This window comes from Eschscholzia californica, unplaced genomic scaffold (assembly GCF_041429995.1).
Source record: "Eschscholzia californica isolate CP2 unplaced genomic scaffold, dmEscCali1.0.p SCAF_2, whole genome shotgun sequence".
NCBI lineage: Eukaryota > Viridiplantae > Streptophyta > Magnoliopsida > Ranunculales > Papaveraceae > Eschscholzia > Eschscholzia californica.
The window spans coordinates 35,518,599-35,543,621 of NW_028238309.1; the positions used below are offsets into that span (position 1 = coordinate 35,518,599).

General features: G+C 36.8%; 1 protein-coding gene across 1 annotated transcript; it reads left to right on the forward strand.

Moving 5' to 3' along the window:
* The first annotated feature begins 5,813 nt into the window (after nt 1-5,813).
* Nucleotides 5,814-7,037, forward strand: LOC147557589 (F-box/kelch-repeat protein At3g23880-like). Its single transcript, XM_086658898.1, has one exon. It carries the CDS (start codon nt 5,814-5,816, stop codon nt 7,035-7,037), a length of 1,224 nt encoding a protein of 407 aa, XP_086515024.1.
* The last annotated feature ends 17,986 nt before the right edge of the window (nt 7,038-25,023 follow it).

Sequence of the window (25,023 nt, forward strand, 5' to 3'; positions counted from 1 at the left end):
GAATCCTGCAACCAAACACACCATTACGAATTCTAATTTATCAAATATTTAAACCTGCTTCCGGATTCAGCATTCCACAAAACCTAGAGAGAGAGAGTCGGGATTACCTATTTTGGGCTTGACGGTTGTATTGTGTTTCAAGGTCAGTCTGCCGCCGAATACTGATCCTGGCGACTTCGAGAAGATCACTGACTGGTAAAGGGCAGATCGGAGGAGACGGAAAAGATTGCTCAACCTCTATTTTATACAAAGTTCCAAACCCCTCTAACCTGTTAGGTCATGTTTGACGCGCAAAAATCGCGTGGGAATGGAATGTGATTCCCGGGAATCAAAATTCTGATTACTGTTTGATTCGAGGGAATACATGGGGAAATCTATTCTTGGAGAATATGATTCCTCCTAAACGGGATAATAGTAAACATTGGTTCGTGGGAATACGGGTGGGAATTCTATTCTCGAGAAATATGATTCTTCTTAAACGGGGTAATTGCAAACCCAAGGGGGGGGGGGGGGGGCTTGTGATTCCCATTCCCGGAGATGCTTTGTTTAATGACCAGTATTAAATCGTCGTCCATATAATATCACAACTAAAAAAATTTAAAAACCTAGGACTAAGCACTACCATTGTAACTCTCCCGCTCGAACGTAACTCTCTCTATTTTTTTTTCTCCTCTTTCTTGTTCTTTTTTCATTCCAATCGATTTCATAACGTTTAAAACAAAAAGTTTTTGGTCGAGACCTTTATTTATTTAAATAATTTTTTTAAATACTACTTAAATTGGTGTATCGTGTTACTATTTCATATCTACAAATTTAAATAGATAATACTGATTAAAATATATAACAAAGTTGACATTTTATTTATGTAGTTTAAGTAAAAGGATATAATAGGACTTTTACAAAAATTTACATTCCTATTCCTATACGGACAAACACCAAGTTAGGAATCTATCAGGAATCAAAAACCTCTTCCAGGTTAAACTAACACATAAAACTGATTAATCTGATTCTTGCGGAATCGCATTATGGGAATGTGATTCCTAGGAATCATATTCCATTCTCGTGCGCCAAACATGGCCTTGGTGATTTTCTTGCCTAAAATGGGCCAATTCTTCGTTTTGGCCCCTAAGAGGTGGGAGGATCATGGGAGAAAACCCGAATATCCAATACGGTCACCCGAAGTCCGTTCAACATATGGACGCCAAAATTGATCTCGGGTGAGACAAGGGGTGGGAATCGGTCCGGACAGGCGGGTAATATACACTAACTCAACCGGTCCGTGTGGAACGGGCACAAGTCCTAAGTGTCCACTCAGACATCCGAACAAAACTGGCGGATATTTTGGATTTTTCTCCAACAAAGTGCTCATCTAAGACCGTTTATAAATACAACTTTGTAAACTCCCACTTTACAATTCCAAAAAGTAAATAAATACAAACTTAAAAGATAACCATTGACATTTCTCGTGGATTACAATCGGTTCTATTCTTATTCTCATGGATTAAGATTGTGTATTGTGGATTATAGGGTTACTGATGAGATATTGAGATTTTAGAGGTGAGAAAGACTAGAGAAGTAGAGAGGCGAAGACAAGATTAAGAAAAGTGATTTCTAGGGTTATATATTTTACTCTTGAAATGTAACGGTTGTAGCTAACCCTATAGATCTAAAGGCTTAAAATCAATCATATAGGCGGGCATGTATAACGGGTAAGATAAATGGATGGGTATGGAGGGGGCGGGCGGGCAAACTATCTAAGCAAGCGAACTCGGTCCGATCACCGGGTAAGTACCTATGCCCGTGTCCGTACGCTTAGACTCTTTCAGTCGGGCGGGTACGAACCGATTTAGGCATCGGACGACCACAGACCCTTCAGACTCGGACGGTCGTGGATGGCTTTCGGGTTCCTAGGTCAAAATCCCACCCCTAGGTGGGACCTACCCGATCCATTATATTTCACGGGGCCAGCTTGGGTCAATTTCTTTACCTGACATTTTGCCAAGTCTGAGCCTATTATAGAGGACCCCAGTGGGTTGCTCGTATACCTGTCTAGTTAGTGTTATACCTGGCTAGTTAGTGTTATACCTGTCTCATAGAGTAACCCGAAGTAACCCAAACATGTTAGAAGTATCAAGTACGTAAGTATTCAGATAAGTAATTGCTATAGCTAATTAACAATAGCCATGAACTTCAGGGCTTTCGTCTACACCTAATATAAAAACTAAAACCCTAAAAGTGCACGGATTTTCAGTTCTTATTCATTTCATCTTACCTTCTTATTCCCTATTAAATAAAACAGAGAGCCAAAAGAAAAGGAAAGAGAATTACATTTCTTGTTTTTTTCATCTTGCCTTCTTGTTTGTGAAATAACTTATTTCCAAATTTAATTATAAAGTTTTAAAATTGAGGCTCTTGTTAGTGACAGATTCAAGATTTTGACATAGGGTGCGCAAAATTATATACCACTTTTTTTTTGACAAAATAGTGAGTAATAAAATTTACTTTTAAATATCTTTCCCGTTATGTCGAATTTTTCTTTGTTTTTCCAAGTGCAGTTCGGAACTTTCGATAATTAGACAAATTACGGTGATAATCGATAGTTAAGTTGTAACATCCCACGTTTTGTTAAGATTAGTTGAGGGACTAATTGACATTCGGTTCAAGTCAAAAAAGGGGCTAAATCTGCAAACGATGTAAATTTAGGGATATTTTATGATCTGGTCAAAACTCAGGGACTTAAAAGGAAGTAAGTAATTTGGCATTCCCTTTGGTTCAAAAATAATTCCAACTCACTTTTTGGACGTGTTGGGCACTTTGGTAGGGGAGATAATTAAATTTGAAACAGGTTACACGTGGACCCCACTTCTATATAAAATCCAATTTACTTGTCAATTCACACGGCCAGCGCTTTGGGGAAAGCTAAATAGTTTTCGGGGTGTGAAGACTTGGTCAAAAATTGGTCAATTTTGTTTGGTAATTTTATTTAGCGGGAAAGCAAAATAGCTACTCCACCTCAGCTCTCTCTCTCTCTCCACCTCACTTTTCTCTCTCCACCTCATCTTCTTTCTCCCTACCATTCTCTCTCTCTCTCTCTTCTCCGATTAGGACGCCGACCGGAAAACTTTCCGGCCGGAAACCATGAAAAAAAAATTCACTCTCTCTCTCTCTCTCTCTCTCTCTAGAAACTCCGGCGAAGGGAAACCCCTTCGGCGGAGTTTCTAGAGAGAGTGAAAAAATAATTTTTTTTTCATGGTCGGAGAAGACAGAGAGGTGAGGTGGAGAGAGTGAGGTGAGGTGGAGTGTTTTTTTTTTTATTTCCCCGGAAAATTTCTAAACTTCTACATATTCCCTTTGAAATTTCACACCCCGGAAACTATTTAGCTTTCCCCAAAGCGCTGGCGATTCACACAGTAACTCTTGCATGACCTCCACGTTACATTACTCAACCAACCCCTTTGCTTTCGTTTGGAAAAGGAAAGAAATTGTAAACTACATTTAGTTGTGAAAACAGTGAGTTGTTCGCTAAAATTCTTCGTGCTTCGTGGTTGGAAATCAATGAAATTTGTTTAAGGTAATTCTATTCGACTCGTTCTACATATCTATCCGTTCAGAATTTTCAATTTCGTCCGTATTTGGTAGATTTATGATGGTTATACTAATTTCATTCGGGTTCAAAATTTGGAACTATTTAGACGATTATTATTCAATTTATTCGAATGATTTGTGTTCAGAAACATGTTTAGAAGAATGTAGACTATTCGGGGTGTCCAAATATAGACGGGGTGCTGCCGAACCATTTTAGTGCTCGAATTTCATATTTGGACCAGTTTTAGAAATGAATTGGAATATAAAGAATTACCCGAATTTTGTCGTATTTCATGTGAATGGACAATTTCAGTCATAAATTTATATTGTGAGGTTCATTATGTGATTTGTTAGTTTATGAAGACCCTGAAATGTAAAATAGAGTTTATGGGGAAGTTGGTTAGTTGGTTTGTATGCATTTCAGGTATTTGGGGTATGAAGTTAGAGATCAATTCGGTTATTCGAAGTCTTCCAGCTACGGATTGTTTTTATGTTTTAAGTTTTCTGAGTTTTCATTGTTTTCTTTTATTTATTGTTTTTGTCGTGCGAAGGTTCTTCGTTTAGAACCTAATGTTTGTATTAATTCGTTATGGTTTTGGTAGAAGGAGCGAGCCGGAGCTTATCGTGGACGATTTCGCTACGCTTTCGGCTAAGCAAAAGTACCGCCAGGTAGGGGTTCTGAATCCTTTATCCAGCATGGTTTTATAGATAATGAAATGTGTTAGGTTCTACAGTTATATATGCGCCATTATAACTAGAGTTTAGGTAGAATGAAACTCTGTTACTTGAAATGGGCTTCTCTCTATTGGCATTCCCAAATGTTTATTCTGGCAATATAAGCAGCACTCGTCCGGGAACAAGTGAATTCAGGCACCATTTGTGTTCAGTACTTACCAAGAGATTAGCATTGCAGATATACTAACCAATGGTCGATCTACAACATGGGTTCCTGAGTGTAGGGTCCGAACGAAGTTGGCCGCGAATAGCTTCGCGATTCGACCATCGTAGTTGGTTTCTAACTAAACACTACGACCTCTAAATCATCCAGATTTGATGATCTTCTTCATCAATTGTCCTATACGACAAATTACTCGCATTACATCTTTGGTCGAAGGACATCTCCTTCACTTTATCCATCCAAATGTGGTATTTTCTCCACCAAAAACAGGAAACTTTACATTTTAATCGGATGAAATTGTGAATCTGTTTAATACAGAACTTCCTATAAGAATTTCTTCATAAAATCATCACAAAAAGTTCATCACAAAAAGTTTTGGCTTTTATTTATCGGAGAAAGATTTAACTTAACAATTCATTCTCTTTATTATCTGATCTTTATAGTTCAGTAAGTAAACCCCATCTTTTCCCAAATCATAAAATTTCTCATAATCAATTTAAACATCGTTGAAGAACTTACAAATCTTTCGTTTTCCAAGGAAGAATGTCTTCATCTTGAGCTCAAGATTGGATATTGAACTAGAAATTTCACCTGATTGAGATGAATTAGTTGAAAAAATCTTAAATCCATGGTTTGACAAATTGTGTGGGAGAGAAGGAAAAGTTTTTTTAGAAAGAGATAGAGAGAGAGTTGCGGGAATTAGAGCAGAGAGAGCTCGTTCATGAGGGGAGACGATGAGAAAAATGGCTTTACCACCTTTTTGGTGGGAAAATAAATAAATCTATTTTCCCCACTCTATTTTCCAAAGGAAAATAAGGTTTCACACGTTTATGGTGGAACGGAGCAGTGAAAATTGATTACTCTCCCATCCTATTTTCCCGCGTAACAAACGGACCCTTAATGGCGTCTTGGGAATCTTCTTGTGAAGTGATTTCAATTTAAATGTTCAACGACCCAAATTAGGGATTTGCAACGAAAAAAACTTCAAATTAGGGCTACTCTCAATGAAAAACCCAAATCAATCTACACCAATGATAATTAAGTTTTACTAAACTCCCTGGATAGGTTCAATTACCAGTTTCTTTTATCCTTTATAACCGTTGTAAAATTTCAGTAACAGATTAGCAATTTCTAATTAAGTGCCAAACCCTAATCCTATTCGGGGATTGTCAATCACACTATATAATTAGATGTGAACTATTACTGCTCTTCTGAAGCTCTTTCTATTGAAATAGAAGTTCACTTGAATTGGCTGAGTAAGTTCCTTTCTTTTCCTTTTCATATTTGTTTGTGTTTTTCTTTATACACTTTTCTTTATTTTAATCTAACTATGAGAAAGATGAAATTACAGCGATATTCAGTGACAACCCTCCATGACGAAATCATCACAACCAATATCTTAGCGAAGTTACCTGTTAAATCTATCATACGATTCAAGTCCGTATGCAAAAACTGGCACTCTCTGATCATCTCTGACTCTTATTTCATTAAACTCCATCTTTCTCGTGCTATCCAAGAAGACAAACCTAGTCTCATCCTTCTCAACCTTAACAAATTATACAACCTTAATGATTATGATACATTATCATCCGAATCCCATGATCCTCTTTGTATAAACAATTACCATTCCGTCTCCCTTCGACCCAAAATTGACTTGGTGGGTTCTTGTAATGGTTTGGTTTGCTTCACTTGTGGTGACAGTTTTGAAGATGTAAGAATTTACCTCTGGAATCCATCTACTGATGAATATAAACTAGTACCAAAAATACCACCTATTGAAGATGTTTGTGATAATGCTATATTACCTATCATCAAATGTATCCCTTGTGGCTATGGTTTCGGTTATGATTCCAAACTCGATGATTACAAGGTTATGATGATTGCAACTCTTAAGACAAACCCCTCTTATGTTTTCAGTATCGCTCTCCTATACTCTTTAAACTCCGATACGTGGGAATTCATGGACCCCATTCCTTACGTCATTCATTTCGCCCCCGGTGTGCTTCTTAATGGAGCTCTTCACTGGATGATGATGACTCTTCGGGCTGGTCAACCCCCAAAAATCAACGGTGATGTTATTATTTCTTTTGATATGGTTCATGAGGTATTCAAGGAAGTTCCAACACCTTTTCGTGGAAAATTCAGGTCAAAATTTGTAAAAATGGGTGTTTTAAGGGATTGTCTTTGCATATGTGATTGTACCTCTCTAGTTAGTTCTGACGTGTGGATGATGAAGGAGTACGGAGTGGGTACGTCTTGGAGTAAAATGTTCTCTATTACTACTAAAGACGTTGGTTTTATTCTTTCCATTAGATCCATGATGCCGCTAGAGTGTTTCGATAATGGTTACGTAATGTTAGAGGCAAATACGAATCAATTAATTTTGTATGACCCAAAGCAGAAGAAAACTACAATTACTAAGCTAATTACCCCGGACGATTTTACAGCAAGGAATTGTTTAGCAATAAGTTATGTAGGGAGTCTAGTTTCTCTCGGGTCTAAGACTTATTTGAAGCAGAAATCACAAAATACAATATGGAGCTTATGGGAATAACAATTATATTATTCTAAGGACTATTATATATTGACTTTCAACAAAAAAAAAGGACTATTATATTGTTTTTTTTTATGAGATATATATATTAAAAGCAAACCGACAAAGTCTAACAACGTCAAGCTAACTGGAAGCGGAAACAAAAGAAGGCTCGACATTCCACACTCTTTTCTGACAATTAATTCTACCCCATTTAGCTAGAGCATCTGCTTTAGTGTCGATTTCTCTAGGGGCGTGTGTGAATATGATCTCTGTGAATTGATTCTTGAGTTCTAACGACTTATATATATTAAAAGCAAACCGACAAAGTCTAACAACGTCAAACTAACTGGAAGCGGAAACAAAAGAAGGCTCGACATTCCACACTCTTTTCTGACAATTAATTCTACCCCATTTAGCTAGAGCATCTGCTTTAGTGTCGATTTCTCTAGGGGCGTGTGTGAATATGATCTCTGTGAATTGATTCTTGAGTTCTAACGACTTATCTATGATCTGCTTGGATTGCCAGTGTAAGCCTTCCTTCTGGTTATTGATGTAATTGATGATATTTAGATTATCACTTTCGATTTGAATATGTTGGATTTGAAGTTGACTTGCCCATACTATGCCGTGGTGGACTATTATATTCTTAGAAAGTGAAGAATACATTTGGGTTCTTTTTTGTTGTTGTTGGGGTTGAAATGATATATTTTTGTTACTTAGTATTCTTTTATTTTCTGTAATAAGCTTATCGGAATAGCTTTAATTTTATCGATCTCACCTTGTCTTAACTGTAAGTTATACATTATGGTGTTAATTTTATACCATGTTTGGCAGGCGGAATGTGATTCCCAGAAATCACAATCCTGTTTATTGTTTGACCCCTTACTTTGTGACCAACTTCCTTTATGGTCCCCTATTTTCTGTAAATTCAAATATGACCCCCTACTTTGTGACCCGAACAGGTCTGTTGAAGAACAGACCAGAACTCTGGCAAAGGGAACCCCCTTCGCTGGAGTTTTTAGAGAGAGAGGGAGATGAGATAATTTTTTATTTTTTTTAGTTTGAAGGTCGTCGGCCGGAAAATTTTGCAGCCGGCGACCTTCATCGGAGAAGAGAGTGGTGAGTTGGAGAAGAGAGTGGTGAGTTGAAGAGGGAGAGAGAGGTGAGTTGAAGAGGGAGAGAGAGGTGAGTTGAAGAGAGAGAGAGGTGAGTTGGAGAGAGATAAGTGGTGGAGAGGGAAGTGGGGTAGAATTTATGTTTGCTTTTTAATTTATTTTGAAAAAATATTTAAAGGAAGGGTAGTTAGGACATTTTCATAAAAATAAGGGGTCATATTTAAATTTACAGAAAATAGGGGGTCATAAAGGAAGCTGGTCACAAAGTAGGGGGCCAAATAGGAATTAACTCTTCATTGTATGCCCTTCTTGTTGAATAATGAGGCCCATAATTATTACCTTTTCTTGTATGGCGTCTCTACATTATTCATGCCCGCGAATTTGGAGCATAAAGAACAATTTCCGGGGAATAAATTCTCTAGGGAATTCATATTTTTTTATACATTCTCGGGGAATATTTTTTTTACCCAAAAAATTAACTTGATCAAACATTGCCCCCTAACCTTCATGATCTTCTCTGTCGCCTTTACCATCGCAACTTCCCAACACTTCCATTCCGACCACACAATTTTTGCACACGGTTAGGACTAACATTTTCATATGTTTCTTCCTCTTATCTCTATCTCTGTCTCCTTTTCTTCCTCTCTTTCCTCTTTTTCTCTTTATCTTCCCTCTTTTTCTCTCTAAAATTTAATCTTCTTCAAATCAGATTTTATGTTATGGATTGGTTTGTACATAGTTTATCTTTGATTTCTATGTATGAAATTAGTATACTTCTCAATACCCAAGACCAAAATATTTTACTGATTTGAAAACCTTGAAGACGTGCCCTAATCCCTTTTGAAATTTGATTTGGTGAAAGAAACTTAGGAACCAAAAGGATAAAGCTTTTCCTCCAGGCTGCAACCCAATGAGATCTAATTTTGGATCCATGTCCCAAATCTTCCAATCTCATGATACCATTGTCTCTTTCTTTCTCTAAAAATCTACTTGTGTTCTAATATAGTTTTTAATGCTTTCAGGCACGATCCATTACTATCGTCTCTCTCCTTTCAGTTTCATTTTTTTGTTCTTTCTCTCATAATGATATTTAATGGTAATATGATGTGGGTATTCAAAATTTGGGTGATCTCAAGGTTGAACTAAAAAGGATTTTTCCAAATTCCAAAGAAAGGGAAAGAAGAGGAAGAAAGGAATATAGAAGAAGATGAAGAAGAAGAACAAGGGAGAGAGAGGAGGAGAAAGATGAAGATTAAGGTATTGAGGTGAGTTGAAGATGAAGATTAAGGTCTTTTGGGACCATGCACGTAAGTGCAGTGGCGAAGCCAGAAACTTTTATGAGTGGGGGCACCTCTTGTTATAGGTAATGAAAGAATTCCACAATACACGATCAAGCTAGGATCGAAAAGCAAATTCTTAACAAAAATTTATTTATAGTTTAGATATTCCGTGGTAATTTAGATGTATTACAATCAATCTCTAATTTTCTCAATATGGATATAAAATCTTTCCTCCAACTGGATTCCCAAAATATACTGAAATACAAAACAAAGGATAATGGTGAAGATTAAGAAGAACGATGCTAGATGATGAAGATGAAGTGATCGTAATTGAAGAAAAGATGAGGATTAAGTTTTCTTTCTAATAACATGTTTACCATAGTAAAAGTCTAAAAAAGACAATTTTGAAATTCGTCAGAGACAAGAGCAAGGCAGCTAAGGTAAGCAATCAGTCAATTTGTTTATAGGCCACGTGGGGGCAAGGGGAAAAATACAAGTCACCGAAAAATCAGACAAAATCAAAATTAAGGGGGACGCTTAGAAAACTCATCATCTCTACGAGGCCATTTTATTTAGTTGGTCACTTTGAGGAGGTCAAACTTGAGTTATTCAATTAATAAGAACCAATTTTAAGCCAAGCATGACCTTTATAATGTATTTTTAATAAGTAGTCATCTTAAACCAAACAATAATTTCAAATAGTAGACAGTTTTGAAAAAAAAAGTGTAAGTAGTAGAAATTTTCTAGAAAAAAAAATGTTGTGTGTGGGGCTCGATCCTTTGACCTCAAGGTTGAAACATAATCACTTCACCAACTAAGCTAGGGAAGAACCATGTTTAAAATGAAATATGTATATATATATATATATATATCTAATATAGCGGCAAATGTCGCATACCATTAACGAGCCACGTTAGGGTCATGGGGGCATGCGCCCCCACGGCCCCTATGTGGGCTCGCCTCTGCGTAAGTGTGAGCATTGACTGGCTACCGATTATTTTAGGCTTGATTGAAGATGAGATAGCAAAGACTTTGGTATGTTTTGTTTCAGTTGATCGATTTAAAAGAAAGTGAACAATTTTCCGAGATAATAAAACTCCCAAAAATTGAAATTACCTTTGTGTATCAAGTCTCAATTGAGACTCTCTTCCCTAGATGTCACAAATGGGATCCTTAATTCAAAATATATCTATAATATAACACTCTGAACACTTAAAATTATCTAAGTATTATTTCGTTGAAGGATACTTTTGTTTTTACATTTAGTTGACAATTAAGATCTTCAAAGATAAATCTTAAATATTAAGTTTCTTTTCGAGATATCTACGACATCTCGTCTTAAAACTCTATATGACACTTACTAATTAATTCTTATGGCCTTCATATCTCACTCCCCTAAAACCCACAAAACAAAGATAATAAAGACCACGTTATAGTAATAACAAAATTGAGATCAATAGTCTAATGAATTTACTGTAAATAAAAAATGGGTGATAGTTGTTTAGTGAAAAATGGAAGTTCAGAAAATAGAGGAAAAACCCGCTAAAAAGTTATTAGGTAAATCTAAGGTGCTGTTTGTTTTTTAATGTTTTCAGATCTGAATTGAGATTCAATTCAGATTTCAGATGTTTGTTTTTCAAAATGAAGACAATCTGAAAAATTAGCTGAAATTAGTCCACATCTGAATTGGCTGAAAAACAGGCCATAATTTTCAGACTTCAAAACAAGTCTGCAACAATGTCAAATATCTGAATAAGTGTTGAATGACGGTATTGCCCCAAAGTAGAAAAAATTTCCCACTGCCACCACACACCACCACACACCACCACCACCACCACCACCACCAATGTCACAATAGACAACCACCACAGACCGCCACCACTACCACCACCCACCACCACTATAGACCACCACAGACCACCATCACCAGACCATAAAACACCGCCAGTAGTCTAGAAACCACCACCACAACACTTCCATACCACAAATCACCATCACTATACCACCATACCAGAAACCACCACCACTGGACTACAAATCTCTCCGTCCATACTAAAGCCAGGAAGTACAAAGTAATATTTATGAATAGGCAGCGAAGGAAAACCCTCAATTTCAAGAGAAGATATAAAGCTTCACTACCAACACTCACAAATTAGGGTTTATAAAAAGTTGCTGAGAGAAAGAAGAAGAATGGGAAATGACAAAAATTCTATGTTATACAGAAAAATAAGCGAACTCAAAGTGCAGATCGTAAGAGACATCTTCATGGTCATTAGGGTTACAGAGGGGAAGAGAGGTAGACGAGAGAGATCGATGAGAGATGGAGGAGGTTTATTAAGGTTTTTGCTTAGGGTTTTGTTGCAGAGAGGGAGAAGAGGTAGAAGAGACTAGGAGATGGATTGAGGAGAGAGAGAGGAGGAGGAGGCTTATTAGGGTTTTTTGGTTAGGGTTTTCCCTTATATTAGCTTAGTGACACTTCAACAAAAAAAAAACTTAGAGATGGAGAAATAAGTTAGATTCTTTTGTTAAAAAGAGTATAAATGTCAAACTATAATTCAGATCTAGAAAACAAACATCTGACTTTGAAAATAATTGAGTCAATTCATATTCAGCCAATTCATATTCAAACACTAAAAAAAACATCATCTAAGATAATTTTTGTATCGTATTCTTTATTTCCTTCCAATTTTTTTATTTTCATTTTGTTTGTTTGTTTTTTTCAACTTTTTATGAAACATTTGTCTTTGTTGTAAATTTTCGGTCTATTTGCTCCAATGTGTCTCGATATTTGCATGCAACTTAATGGAATTAAAGGAAGGGAAAAAGATAAAAATATTAAAATATACTAAAACAAAAGAGATGAACTCAAACCAAGCTTTATATGAAGTATTTCTTTCAAACTTTTCTTCTCTTACCAATTCATCTCTTACAAACTCATACCCACACTACACCATGTGTTGTCACTTGCATGGTGTGTTGTCACCACCAAGATGACACTTTGCATATGGAGTTGTAGAATGGTGACACATAACCTCATGTGTTGTCACTTGCATGATGTGTTGTCACTACCAAGATGACACATTGCATATGGAGCTCCCATGTAATGACACCACATATAGGTGGTTATGTGAAAATGGTGGACTTCCATAGTATTTGTTTGGTAAGAGAAAGGTAACCTTAAAAGCACCCAAGACATAAGCTTATACCAATAATTTTATGGGCATCCACATCCCTTATAACCCTCCCCCTTGGATGACCATCACTTGAAATAATTGCCTCATTAAAACCTTGTCAGAAAACCCAGTGAGACAAAATCTGAAGAAGGAAAAAGAGTGCAAATAATAGATTCCGAGTGACGCTGGATACGCTAAATACTGCCTCATTAAAACCTTGCCAGAAAAATCCATTGGGATAATAACTGGACAAAGGAAAAAGAGTACAGAGCGTAGATAGCGATACATGAACCTGCACATGATAATAGACTCCCCCTGATGAATATCATATCTTGGACCGATGTAGTCTACATCATCAGGCTATTCAAGCGTCGTATTCCGATGCCATCTACCAGTTTTCTGAACGTTGTAGTAGGCAGAGACTTGGTGAACAAGTCAGCATAATTCTCGCATGATTGTATCTTCTGGATATCAATCTCATTATTCTCTAGAGGTGATGTGAGTAAAACAATTTAGGGGATATGTGCTTAGTTCTATCGCCTTTGATATATCCTTCTCTGATCTGAGCGATGCATGCTGAATTATCTTCGTGAATGACTGTGGGAGAATTTGTGATTGAATCAAGACCACTTGAGCTTCTAATGTGTTCAATAATGGATCTAAGCCATACACACTCTCTTGTTGCTTCATGTAGGGCAATAATCTCTGCATGGTTTGATGAGGTGGCGGACATACTTTGTTTACTAGATCGCCATAAGAAAGTTGTACCTCCGCTCGTGAATACATAACCTGTCTGAGAAATCCCTTTGTGCGGATCAGAAATATAATCGGCATCTGTGTATCCCTTTACTTGAGAATTACCAAATAAGTCCTTTGAATAAAACAATCCCATGTCAGTTGTTCCTCTCAGATATCTTAGAATTTTCTTTACTCCAACCCAATGCCTCTTAGTTAGTGCAGAGCTATATCTGGCCAATAGATTTACTGCAAAAGCATTGTCCGGTCTAGTTCATTGAGCTAAGTATGATAATGCACCAATATCACTCATATATGGTACTTCTGGACCAAGGAGTGTTTCGTCTTCTTCTTTAGGTCGAAATGGATCTTTCAGAGCATCGAGAGACCTAACAACCATGGGAGTACTAAGCGGATAAGAATTCTCCATGTTAAAGCGCTTCAGGACTTTTTCTGTGTATAATGTTTGATGTACAAGTATGCCACTTGTGTTTCTCTCAATTTGTAAGCCAAGACAGAATTTTGTTTTCCCGAGATCTTTCATCTCGAATTCTTTCGTTAAATATTCTGCTGCTTTAGAGTTCTTATAAGGTTGATATCATCAACATATACTACAAGAATCGCGAATCCAACTACTTTCTTGATAAATAAACATGGGCAAATGAGATCATTTACATAACCTTCTTTGATCAGATATTCTTGATGGGCCTAGAAAGTTTCCTAAAAAGGTCACCACCCGCAAGTATACAGATGTCAAGTAGTAAACCCGGTAAGACCGGAGTCGGTCCGCGGAGACTAAGTCAAACTCACTCTTAAACCTAAATTTAACTTGGATTTTTTTCCGATTTTGATTTTTTTGCAATTTAAACAATAATACTAACAAAGACAAATAATAATGGTAAATGAATTTATGGGAGAAGTAGCCTAGGGTTTTGAATCTCCTCGGTACTCCCCAGCAGCGGCGCCAAAAACTTGACGGGCCTAGAAAGTTTCCTAAAAAGGTCACCACCCGCAAGTATACGGGTGTCAAGTAGTAAACCCGGTAAGACCGGAGTCGATCCGCGGAGGCTAAGTCAAACTCACTCTTAAACCTAAAACTAACTTGGATTTTTTCCCGATTTTGATTTGTTGCAATTTAAACAATAATACTAACAAAGACAAATAATAATGGTAAATGAAGTTATGGGAGAAGTAGCCTAGGGTTTTGAATTCGTTACAATCAAACACAGATATTCACTCAAATCTTGTTGTTCTTGTCTCACCTCAATTGATTCTCTACGATCTAAGTATTGCCTATCAACTATCAAGTATTCGTCATTAAAGAATCTAACCTAAATATGACGAATCAAGATGTATGAAGTATAGGTAATGAAAGATTCAAACACACTTTCAACATTCGCCTATTAACTAAGAAGCATTAGTCATTAAAGATACACCTAAACATGACTAATCAAATTAGAAATATAACCGAAGAAGAAGTTATGAATAATTTTCGAAAATCTATCAATTGAATTTATCTTTCAAATTATTAAGATAATAAGTCAATATTCATGTAAAATGTTAACTTCATCGAAACCCTAGACTAAAGGAACTTAGCTACTCATCACTAAAGAGATCATACTCATGGTGGGAGAAATAAAAATCAATAAAATAAGAGAGGGAAAAAGAATCGGCAAAGAAACAACTTTTTTCTCGCAAATTTTCCTCTGGCCAGCCAAACAGAGCCTTAGGGAAGTGTATTTTCCTTCTGTTTTTGCTATTTTCCAGATAGACAGACCAAACATACCCTAAAAGAACTCGATTTTCTCGTCTTCTTGGAAATGATTTCTCTGTGGGAAAATTATTTTCTCACTGTTTTTCTCGTCTTCCCCAACTCTTTTTCTCTCTTTTTTTTTTTCTGAAAACTCTTCTTTTATCTCTCTATTAAAAAGAAACTAGCAATGAACATAATCCTTTTCTATCTCTCTATTCACTCTCTCTGTTTTTCTTATCTTTCTCACAAAAGAATTAATACATAAAAAGAATAATGAAGATGAATAACCACTGAGTTTATTAGATTGCCATCTTTCTCTTACTACAATCACTCTTTCTCTCTCTATTAATCTCTCTTTCTCTCTCTATTAATCTCTATTTCCCTCACAAAAAGAAAAGATTTCCAGAAGAAGAAGAAAGTAAAAAATGATGAAGCTTTTGTGTTAGTTCCTCTTCTGGCAGAATCTCAATGTGATTCTTTCTGCTAAAACTGAGTTTGATTATGATAATGGTGTAATGTTTCTAATTCCCAGCCGAGAGATACTACCCATGATCGATTTCTCTGTCTTCTCTTATACCCGAGACGAAAACCTCCTCTCTCTTTAGAAGCCGAAAAGATATTTCCATTCCTTTTCTTCACTTATTCGATCTCCAGCTATCCCCTCTCAATCACAACTCTTACTTTCCTTTCTTCCTCAATATTTCTCTCTTTTGAAATTTTACTTCAAAATTCACATACCTTCCCTCTAGATTTGTTGCTGATTGAAAAGATAAATGCCAAAAAGAAAAAACGAGATGAAGATCTGCTGGCCGCACAGTTGTTGTCGTTATAAAAAAGATGAGTCTGCTATGGTGCAACGCGGGTTACTGAGAGAAGGAATGCTGACCGACGATCTAAGCTGACTGACTCTTTGTCTGTTGGATGCACGCGGGGAGTACCGAGGAGATGGTGCAACGCTACACCAGATCGTGTCCTGAGAAAGTCCCTTCGTCCTTATGCTTTACCCGAATGTGTCCCACTATTTCCAGTTGCCGTCGGATTCGACCCCTTCACTCCACTGGATCAGTGTTACGCGTTCCGAAGTTCCTCGCGTACAACAGTGTGCACCCGAAAATAGCCGTCAGACCATCCTATGCAAGTATGCATGCCACGTGTCATTATCTAGCTATTTTTTTTTACCCAAACTTTGACTCGCTCTATATTTCTCGTCCGACCTCCGATTCGACTCTCGTTTTCGCCGTTGGACTCGTCTTCGACTCTACTATTCATCCGAGCATCATAATTAACCAAAAATTACCATGCTACCCTTGTCTCAAAATGACCAAAATGCGCTTAACATCAATTTCTCCCGATTTCAACCATTTTTCACACTGAATCCGGTAAAGACACTTGAGAAAGAAAAACAAGCAAATCATCAGAGTAGCCGCTCAAAATGGACTAACTAGTCCGAGTTAAGAGATTCAGATGGGACATTTTCATGTCTCATCAATTTACTAAGACGATCGTACCACATTCGTCCAGCTTGTTTCAATCCATATAAAGCCCGATTAAGCTTTAGTGAATACATGGTACGTGTGTTGCCTCCAGGCAATTTAAATCCTTCAGGGACCACGTCCATTAAGTTCATTTTGAGTTCTTCTAGAACTGCTAAACTGATCAAATATCGAAAGGTTATTCCATCCATAACTGGAGAATATGTTTCTTCAAAATCGATCCCTGGTTTCTGCAGGAAACCTTGTGCCACAAGTCTTGCTTTATAGCGAATGACTTCATTATTCTCATTTTGTTTTCTAACGAATATCCATTTGAAACCTACAGGGTTTACATCTTTGGGTGTCAGGACTACAGGTCCAAAAACGTTACGTTTTGACAGTGAATTCAGCTCTGTCTGGATTGTTTTTTTTCATTTTACCCAATCAGTCCTTTTTCGATATTCCTCAATAAAATATGATTCATAATCATTTTTTCAGTGATAATATCAGTGGCTACTGAAAGCGCAAATATATCATCGATGAATATGTTATCTCGATTCAACACTTTACCATTACAAGCATAATTTATAGATGTCTCTTCATTTGGAGATAACTCATGCTCTTCAAGAGCTTTTGCCTCTTCTGGGGATTCACCCACTTCTAGAGGTGTATTTGTCGTCTCTTCTGGAACATTACTTGTTTGTGGTTGGTTTTTCCTCTTCCGGGGAACTATATCTTTAGAACCGATTGGTCGTCCACGTTTCAGACGTGTTTTAGACGACTCATTTGCTGCAATATTTTTATCTTGTCCTTCAGGGACATCTATCCTTGCTGGAACATTTGCAGCAGGTATATGTGATTTTATCACTCTCGTTGCGTCATTAAATGCGTCATGCATTTTATTAGCAATCTCTTGTAGATGTATTATCCTTTGATTAGTACGAGGATCAAAATGAGACAAATTTGGTGTAACCCAAGAAAGTTCCCTTTTGGTAACATTTGCTTCAGGCAAATTTACTCCCCCTAATGGCGGGAAAACTGTCTCATCAAAGTGACAATTGACGAAGCGTGCAGTGAAAGTCTCACCCGTCAGGGGTTCGAGATATCGAATGATAGATGGTGAATTAAAACCAATATATTCCTAATCGGCGCTGAGGCCCAAACTTTGTGCGTCGTGGGGCTATAATAGGAACATATACAGCACATCCAAAAATACGCAAATGAGATATGTTTGGCTGCTGGTCTTGAACATATTGCAAAGGTGAGAATTGATTATTTGAAGTAGGACGTAACCTTATCAAAGTTGCAGCATGAAGAACTGCAGGTCCCCATGCAGTAACCGGTAATTTAATCCTCATCAACATTGGTCTCGCAATCAGTTGGATGTGTTTTATTAATGATTCAGCTAGACCATTCTAAGTATGAACATGAGCTACAGGATGTCCAACATTAATTCCAACTGAGAGACAATAGGAATCAAAAGTACTCGATGTAAATTCTCCTGCTCCATCTAGACGAATCGACTGGATCGGATAATTAGGAAAGCGAGCTCGTAAACGAATTATCTGAGCTAATAACTTTGCGAACGCCTGATTCCGCGTCGAGGGCAGATTTACATGAGACCATCTAGTTGATGCATCGATTAATACCATAAAATATTTAAATGATCCACAGTGCGGGTGTATAGGGCCACATATATCACCTTGAATCCTTTCCAAAATTTTGGGAGATTCGATATGTACTTTCGTCAGGGATAGGCGAGTAATATACTTCTCCAATGAGCAACCAGTGCAATTAAAATCCCTATCTATCAGAAACTTCTGGTTCCGAAGAGGGTGTCCCTGAGAGTTTTGTATTATTATACTCATCATAGCAGATCCTGGGTATCCCAGTCGATCATGCCAAATTTTATAAGTATTTGGATTGTGCAACTTCGGATTGACAACGACATATGATTTAACTGTTTTAATCTCTGTAATATATAACCCAGAAGAAAGAGCTTCAAGTCTTTCTAGAACACGCTTCTGGCATGATATATTTGAGGTGATATATAAATATTCTTTATTATTCTCAGACCCAGTCTCGACGTGATACCCATTTAGACGAATGTCTTTGAAGCTCAACAGATTCTTCAGAGACCTGGTCGAGTACAAAACATCCTAAATAATTATTTTTGTACCACAGGGTAATATTATAGTAGCTCTTCCGGAGCCTTCTATAAGGCTTGATGAGCCATCGATAGTAATCGCATTTGCCTCACATAATTTTAAGGTCGAGAAATATTTTGTATTTCGAAGTATCGAATTTGTGGTCCCACTATCTGCTCGACAGCTATCTTAATCACCTTTAGACATGTTTTTCCTGGAATCCATACCTTTCATAATATAATATAAGATTCAAACCACAACTATTTATATTTATAACATAAACAAAACTATTACAGGTACATATAATATACTATCTAATATCTAACAGACAAAAGTTATTATACATTATAATATAGCAGTATAATAGTTAGAAAAGTTAATACACTAAATATTAAACATATCATCAGTTTGATTCTCCTTTAGGGAGATAATCTCCAACACACAATGGTGGATCAAGTTCCATGTGGTTCATCTCTGATGCAACTTTAGATTTCAGAGATGCTTGGTATAGGTCCACCAAATGTCTCGTCGTTCGACAGGTACGGGACCAATGACCTTCCATACCACAATGGTAACAAGCTTCTTCACGAGCTTTGGGAGGGGTATTATTTTTACCCTTTACTTTATCAGGCTTTCTCGCTACATAATTCTTTGAATTTTCTCCCTTTTCCTACTTCCGGTGGTAAGGGGTTTGCCTGTTTCTCTCCCATTTGTTCGTGGGGATCCACGTTGGTGGTTTCTTCCGGAACCACGTTTCCCTTTGTAATTTTGTTTCCTGCCATGATCATTTGACAATATCGCATGTGCTTCAGGCACAGGTACGGACCCAGTGGGTCGAGATTCATGGTTATGCAATAACAACTGGTTATTCTGTTCATTGATCAAAAGACAAGTCAGTAACTGGGAGACTTTAGAGAAACGTCGCAAATTCAAGTCTAGCAAGGTTAGACATTATGAAATATGAATGAAAATATTATACCTTTCACCAGACGGAGTAACGGCCTAGTTTGTTCGATATTCCACCTATGTTGACTTCGGCAACGGAGCAGAGTAACGGCTTCTTTCAGCTGGCTAGAGACTCGTGCTGATAACGTGTTGTAAATTGTCGGTCTATTTGCTCCAATGTGTATCGATATTTGCATGCAACTTATTGGAATTAAAGGAAGAGAAAAAGATAGAAATATTAAGATATACTAAAACAAAAGAAATGAACTCAAACCAAGCTTTATATGAAGTATTTCTTTCAAACTTTTCTTCTCTTACCAATTCATCTCTTACAAACTCATACCACTACACCATGTACACCTATTTATAGGGTGGGAGAAGTAATAGGAAGTTGACACATAACCCATGTGTTGTCACTTGCATGATGTGTTGTCACTACCAAAATGACACATTGCATATGGAGCTCCCATGTAATGACACCACATATAGGTGGTTATATGAAAATGGTGGACTTCCATAGTATTTGTTTCGTAAGAGAAAGGTAATCTTAAAAGCACCCAAGACATAAGCTTATACCAATAATTTTATGGGCATCCACATCCCTTATAACAGTCTTCTTTTTTTACTGTTATTTTTTATTTTTTTCTTCATTCGTACATTACCGTTATTTTTATTGTTTTAATATTTCTGAAATATTTTTTTTACTTTCTTTCTGATAGTTTTTACCGAATGTTATTTTTTATACCATTATTTTCGTTGCTTTTCTTTCTGACATGTTTTTTTAGCACTTTTTGTTTCCAACTATCTTTTTCAATGTTATTTTTTTGGAAATGTATGGAACGACAATCAACAACACTTTGTATCAGAGAAACAACAACAGTTTGTATCAAAGAAACATCATCAATGTGTATCAAACAATCATCAAGGTGTATCAAACAAATACCTATTTATGTTGAGTTTATATCAATGTAATACCCGTCTGTTTAAGAAATAAACACATGTTTAAGCCAAAAGAAGGTCGTCTAATGGCCAAAACATACATATTCGCATCCAGTTTGTGTTAATGTAAAATTAGTTCGTCCCAAACCAAATTACATCGAACAAAAAAACCACGGTTTGTATCGAACTAACAAAAATTTGTATGAACAAAAACATGTTGTATCAAATTTATATCAAAGTGTCACCAATTTGTCCACAAAAAAAATGATGTTTGTACAAAAATAAACACTAATTTGTAAAAAAAGGATGAGTTAATTCCTATATGGCCCCCTACTTTGTGACCAACTTCCTTTATGGCCCCCTTTTTTTCGTAAATTCAAATATGACCCCCTATTTTCAGGTAAATGTCATTACTACCCTTCTTAATTCTAAATGTAAAACATTAAAAAAAATTATTTCCACCTCACCCCTCACTCTCTCCACCTCATCTTTCCCTACACCTCACCCCTTTCTATCTCTCTCCAATTCACCTCTCTCTCTCTCTCCAACTCACCTCTCTCTCTCCAACTCACCTCTCTCTCTTCAACTCACCCCTTTCTTCTCCGGCAAGGTGGCCGGCCGGAAAATTTTCCGGCCGGCCACCTTTAAACCTAAAAAAAAATCTCTCTCCTCTCTCTCTCTAATTTTTTTTTTTAAAATCTCTCCACACTCTCTCTCTCTCTAAAAATCCGGCGAAGGGGGTTTCCCTTCGCCGGAGGATCTGTTCGTGAACAGACCTACGATCCTCCGGCGAAGGGAAACCCCCTTCGCCGGAGTTTTAGAGAGAGAGAGAGTAGAGAGATTTTAAAAAAAAAAAATTAGAGAGAGAGAGGAGAGAAATTTTTTTTTTCCGGTCGGCCACCTTGCCGGAGAAGAAAGGGGTGAGTTGGAGAGAGAGAGGTCATATAGGAATTAACTCAAAAAAGATACAAAGTTTTGCAAAATATTACTTTAATTTGTTAAAGTTATCTTTAGTTTCATCTTTAAGAATGGGTAAGAGGGACAAAGATGGACATTAAGTTGTAGATAAGAAGCACAACTTATAAGCATGACATGAGAAGAACTCATCTCCAATATCATATACGATAGTGGGCAGAGATGTTATGACTCTAAATTTGATTCTTACATTATTGTTCATGGTCTACTAGTGGATTTAGTGGTAGTAGGGACTTCGATGGCAGCGGGAAGGTCGAGGCGGGGATGGTAACGAACTTGAAGCTCCTCAAGTGGATCATGTTGTTCATGAAGTAAAGACCAATCCTTCTCCTCCAATGGAAGTCTTTCCCAATGGGGCATGACTTCAGCTGAAAAATGCCCCTTTCGTTTCCAGGATGATGATAAAGCTAATAAGTATAGAGTATTGAAGAGAAGAAGAAAATGCACAAGAAGAGGAAAGAGGAACAAATCATCATATATTTTAGATAGGCCACGGCTTTGGGGAATAAAGAAAATTCTCTGGGGAATAAAGACTAAGAGAGCATATTTACTTTTAACCCAAAAATTTACAAAGTTGTATCTTGCCCCCTAATCTTCATCTTCATCTTCCATTAAGTTTATCTTCTTCTTCTTCTTCTCTCTAAAAACCCTAATCCAAGAAACTCAATAATAGTACTACAAATCAAAATTCCTAATAAATCAAGAGAAGAAGATTGAGGAATTAGGGTTAGAAATCGAGTTTTAGAAGTAATATTCATACACCTTCAAAAATCCAATTAGTTTGAAACCTACAAAGTGATGTTATATCAAAATTGACTAAGTTGATTGACAATGATTTAGTATCCATTCGAACACGAATTTGATGGAAGAAGAACCCCGTTGGTCTCTAAATTCCTCAATCTTCTTCTCTTGATTTATTCGGGATTCTGATTTGTAGTACTACTATTAGGTTTCTTGGATTAGGGTTTTTAGAGAGAAGAAGAAGAAGATAAACTTAGTGGAAGATCAAGATTAGGGGGGCAAGATACAACTTTGTAAATTTTCGGTCTAAAATGTAAATATGCTCCTTTAGTCTTTATTCCCCGGAGAATTTTCTTTATTCCCCAAAGCCGAGACCTTTAGATATTTTTATTTTTTGTTAATGTAATGTTTTTTTTGTGTTTCTATTTTATTTAACCTCCTCAATATTGTAAATAAAGTGGGAGTCTAATAATTCAATCTAGGTTCATAATCTATTATGGTATCTGAACTTAGATATATCTAACGAGTATAATTCGATCACATTTTGTTTTCGCTTGACTAGCGACTGTAGCTAATTCAATGACTACCATCTGCGGGAATCGAAGTTGAATTTTTCTTTTGTAATTTCAATTACATTAGGACTAGTATCAATTTTCTTTTCTAGCGTTCTCATCGTATTTTTATCACCATAATTATTCATCAATTAATTCAAGAAATGGTGTTTGCCTCAATAAAATTTATAGAGTTTCCTCATTGTAATTTCATACTCTCATGCAACAGATTGATTCATAAGCTCTTAGTGGTAGGGTTATGCAAGAAGAATGAATTTATACTGCTATCGATTAGGTTAAGACTTAATTGTCCTTAAGTTGGTTAAAAATGGTCAATATCACAAAAGGATCAAGGAAAGGGGCAGTTTTGGTACAGGCGGTTATTTTGTTCCTTGATTGGAGTTGATTTCCTATGACGACGAGGAAAGTAGTATAGATGTTGAATACAATTTAAGCAATCAATCTTTAGCTGTTGCTACTTAACTTCAAGTAAGAAATTTAATAGTGGGTAATAATAATCATAGATAAAGGTGAATAAAGAAGAACCTAATAGAATCCATTAATTTGTTAGTACTCTGTTATTCTGTTTTAATTTGTTTCTTTACCAAAGATTTCATGAAAGTCGTGGACGATTATCCGGTCGTCGATGACAACTTCTCCGACATCAAGGAAGAGGGAACGAGCGATGAAAATAAATATTTAGAAAAAGGATAATTTTTTAAAGAAAAATATCAAGGGTTAAAGTTAACCGACCGTTTGAAAGAAAAATTTATTTTTTAATTTATAAAAAATAGGTGACCCGCTTTCCCCGTTCCTCTTCACTTTAGCTATGGAAGGCCTAAGTCGTAAGTTAATGATGAATAATAATCAAGATAGGTTTTTGGGTTTTCCTACTTATCATGCAGACTTTGAGATTTCCCACCTCCTGTTTGCCGACGACTGCATCATTTTTGGTAAAAACACAATAGACAACATCCACATCCTCAAAAAGATTCTTCAGGACTTCTGTGATAGCTCGGGTCAAATGATTAATTATGCTAAATCCAACATCTTCTACTCAAAGAATTCACACCCTAAGTTCAAAAGACTGATTATGCGCACTCTGAAAGTTAAATATGCCTCCGCCTCAGAGAAATACCTGGGAGCCCAACTGTTCATCGGAGCACAAAAAACCAAAGTATTCAAGGATATCCTGGAGCACATCAAGAATAAGCTCAATAAATGGAACCACTCGTTCCTATCCCAAACTGGTCGTAATGTGGTCATCTCAGCCATAGCGGCGGCCGTACCCCGATACCAGATGCGGTGCTTTGCAATTCCTAAAGGAATAAGCAAAAGCATCAAGGTCGTTCAACGGAATTTCTGGTGGGGTAAGTCGAAAGGTATTTGCACCAAAGCTTGGCGACTCAAGACTGAACCAGAAGCAATATGGGTCAAACTCCTTAAAGCAAAGTATTTCCCGCACTCCAACACCCCAGGCCCTGCTAAAGTTCATCACTCCTGGAATTGGAAGACGATCAGAAAGCACTATAGACTTTTTGATGATCTATCAACTTGGGAAGTGCAATCGGGTAATGACATTAACATCTAGACTGACAATTGGATCCCTGAAATCAATGGAACTATTCAGAACAACAATCACTCCGATCTTACCAAAGTAGGTCAACTTATCTCGAACAACAACTGGAATAATGAAGTGCTTAGAGCCAACTTCGACGTTAATACTCAGAATCTTATCAAAACTATCCCGGTGAACAGCGAATGTAAGGACCAGCTCAGATGGAAACTTACCAAATCGGGTAAATTCACGGTTGCTTCCATGTATCAGCACCTCAACAATAATAACATCAATCACAACACTAACAACCAGACCTGGAATTTCATCTGGTCTCTCCCGACCGTTCCACGTATCAAAATGTTCATCTGGAAAATCTGCACCAAAGCTCTCCCTGTTAGGGAAAGAATCGGAAAATACATCGACAATAATACCACTTGTCCCAATTGCACTAGTATAGAATCTATTGAACATGCTCTTTTACACTGCGCTTTGGCTAAAAACATCTGGTTTAACTACAATATCATATCTGAAAATATTACATCCATATCTGACTGGATCTTCTCTTGGGAAAATCAAATTCATCTTTGCTACACCAAAGAAAATATTCACTTTTCGACCAT